At 42.1% G+C, this 1,888-nt stretch overlaps 1 protein-coding gene across 1 annotated transcript; it reads left to right on the forward strand.

The window, feature by feature from the left end:
* Nucleotides 1-265: 265 nt before the first annotated feature.
* LOC147458169 (pentatricopeptide repeat-containing protein At1g77170, mitochondrial-like) lies at nt 266-1,131 on the forward strand. Its single transcript, XM_086513405.1, has 2 exons — nt 266-632; nt 995-1,131. Exons 1-2 carry the CDS (start codon nt 266-268, stop codon nt 1,129-1,131), a joined length of 504 nt encoding a protein of 167 aa, XP_086369531.1.
* The last annotated feature ends 757 nt before the right edge of the window (nt 1,132-1,888 follow it).

The raw sequence follows: 1,888 nt of genomic DNA on the forward strand, positions 1-1,888 counted from the left end.
ACCCTACGAGTGGCAAAAGAATTAGAATGGGCACGATATGAGATATCTGATGGAATTGACCAGCTCAAATAGCTTAATAAGACATGACATAGAGTAGTAGCAATGATTTGTGTCTAAAAAGAATCAACAAAATACCAATTGTAATTGAAGATATACCAATAAGTTATGACCATCAATATAGTTGTTGGTTTGATCATTGGTATATCTAGTATAGTGAACCCAATTAATGGGCTATAGCATAGTTATACTACCAAGCATACCAATGATGGGATTTTTGAAGACAAGGATTGTTGGAGATGCTCATAGGGAAAAACAAATTCACGACGAGATTGTAAGGCAGGGGTTGTTGCAGAAGAACATTATGTTGGGTGGTGACATGTATGCCAAGTGCGGAGCTATTTCAAAGGTAGAACGAGTTCTTAAAGAATCACCTTCTCAAAATGTTGTCATATGGAATGCACTGATTGCAGGATTTGCACAGGAGAGTCAAGCCGAGCAAGCACTTAACTGCCTCAAACAAATGCAGGGCAAGGATGTTGTTCCAAATTCCATTACATATGTTTCTATTTTAAAAGATTGTGCCTCCATCAAAGTCACTGACAGGGGAAAGCAGATTCATGATGAGATTGAAGGCAAGGGTTGTTGTAGAATGATATTGTTTTAGGTAATGATCTCGTGGACATGTATGCCAAGTGCGGTTATATGCAAGGGGCAAGAGGGGTGCATGAAGAACTCTCTTTTCGGGATATTGTCTCATGGAATGCGCTTATTGCAGGATATGCACAAGAAGGCAAAGAAAAACAAGCCTTGGGATGTATTGAGCAGATGTAGCATGAAGGTGTGATTCCAAATGCGGTGACATGTGCTTGTGTGCTTAAGGTGTGCAGTCATCAGGGTCTAGTAGAAGAGGGTCAAGCACTTTTTCTGAACATGAGCACCAAATATAGTGTGAAGCCATGCTTAGAGTGTTACACGTGCATGATTGACCTTTTAGGGCATGCAGGGCACCTAGACAAAGCAGTAAAAGTAATACAAGAGATGCCATCTTCTGATTATTCCCCTGGTTGGTATGTCTTACTAGGTGTTTGTCAGAAATGGGCAGATGTCAATGGGGGAGGGATGGGCCTTTGAATAGGCAATAAAATTAGATGAAAGTGATGAGTCTGCTTATGTTCTCATTGTTGGGTTAAAGGCCAGTGTGCGCGGCTGCCGGTTGTTCAGCCACCCATGTACAACCATTCTTTTACTCATTCATAATAACTATACGTACAACTGCACACTGCAGTGTGAGTACCGCCCCGCCACACATGGTGTCTATCTCCTTCTTCGTGCTTGCTCTCTGCGTGTCAGCTCTCCGATCCCAACAAGTGGTATCAAAGCTTGGTAGTTGAGAGCATTGAGAGCTTCATCATCATTGTTGAGTGTGCTGAAAATTTAATGTTGCTTTATTGTCGATTTTGGTTTCGCGCACGTGCACATTTCTAAAGAGCAGAAGGTTTTCCCGAGCTTGGCATTGGGAGGTTCAACACTCCGCAAGTGTTTTCTTCATGTGCTAACTTCTCATATTGGTGCTAACTCTCATATTGGAAAGATCAGATTTGGGATGTCTTGGTGTAGAAGAAACAGATTCGACCTCCAAAGTTGCACGGTGTTAAGCCAAAGAACACGGAGAGGGATGATTGGGAGGAGTTGGATGAGATGTGCATGTCTACCATTAGGCTTTTCCTTTCAAAGTTTGTTTATTACAATGTGAAAGAGGCACAGGGTGGAGCTTATGAGCTATGGCAGGGATTTGCGATATGTATGATAAGCATTCGGCTGCTTCTATGGTGTATTGGATTAAGAAGCTTATTGATTTGCGAATGGAGGAAGGTGCTTCCATGAATGC

This window comes from Adiantum capillus-veneris, chromosome 5 (genome assembly GCF_014529385.1).
Source record: "Adiantum capillus-veneris isolate H3 chromosome 5, ASM1452938v2, whole genome shotgun sequence".
In the NCBI taxonomy this organism is placed as follows: domain Eukaryota; kingdom Viridiplantae; phylum Streptophyta; class Polypodiopsida; order Polypodiales; family Pteridaceae; genus Adiantum; species Adiantum capillus-veneris.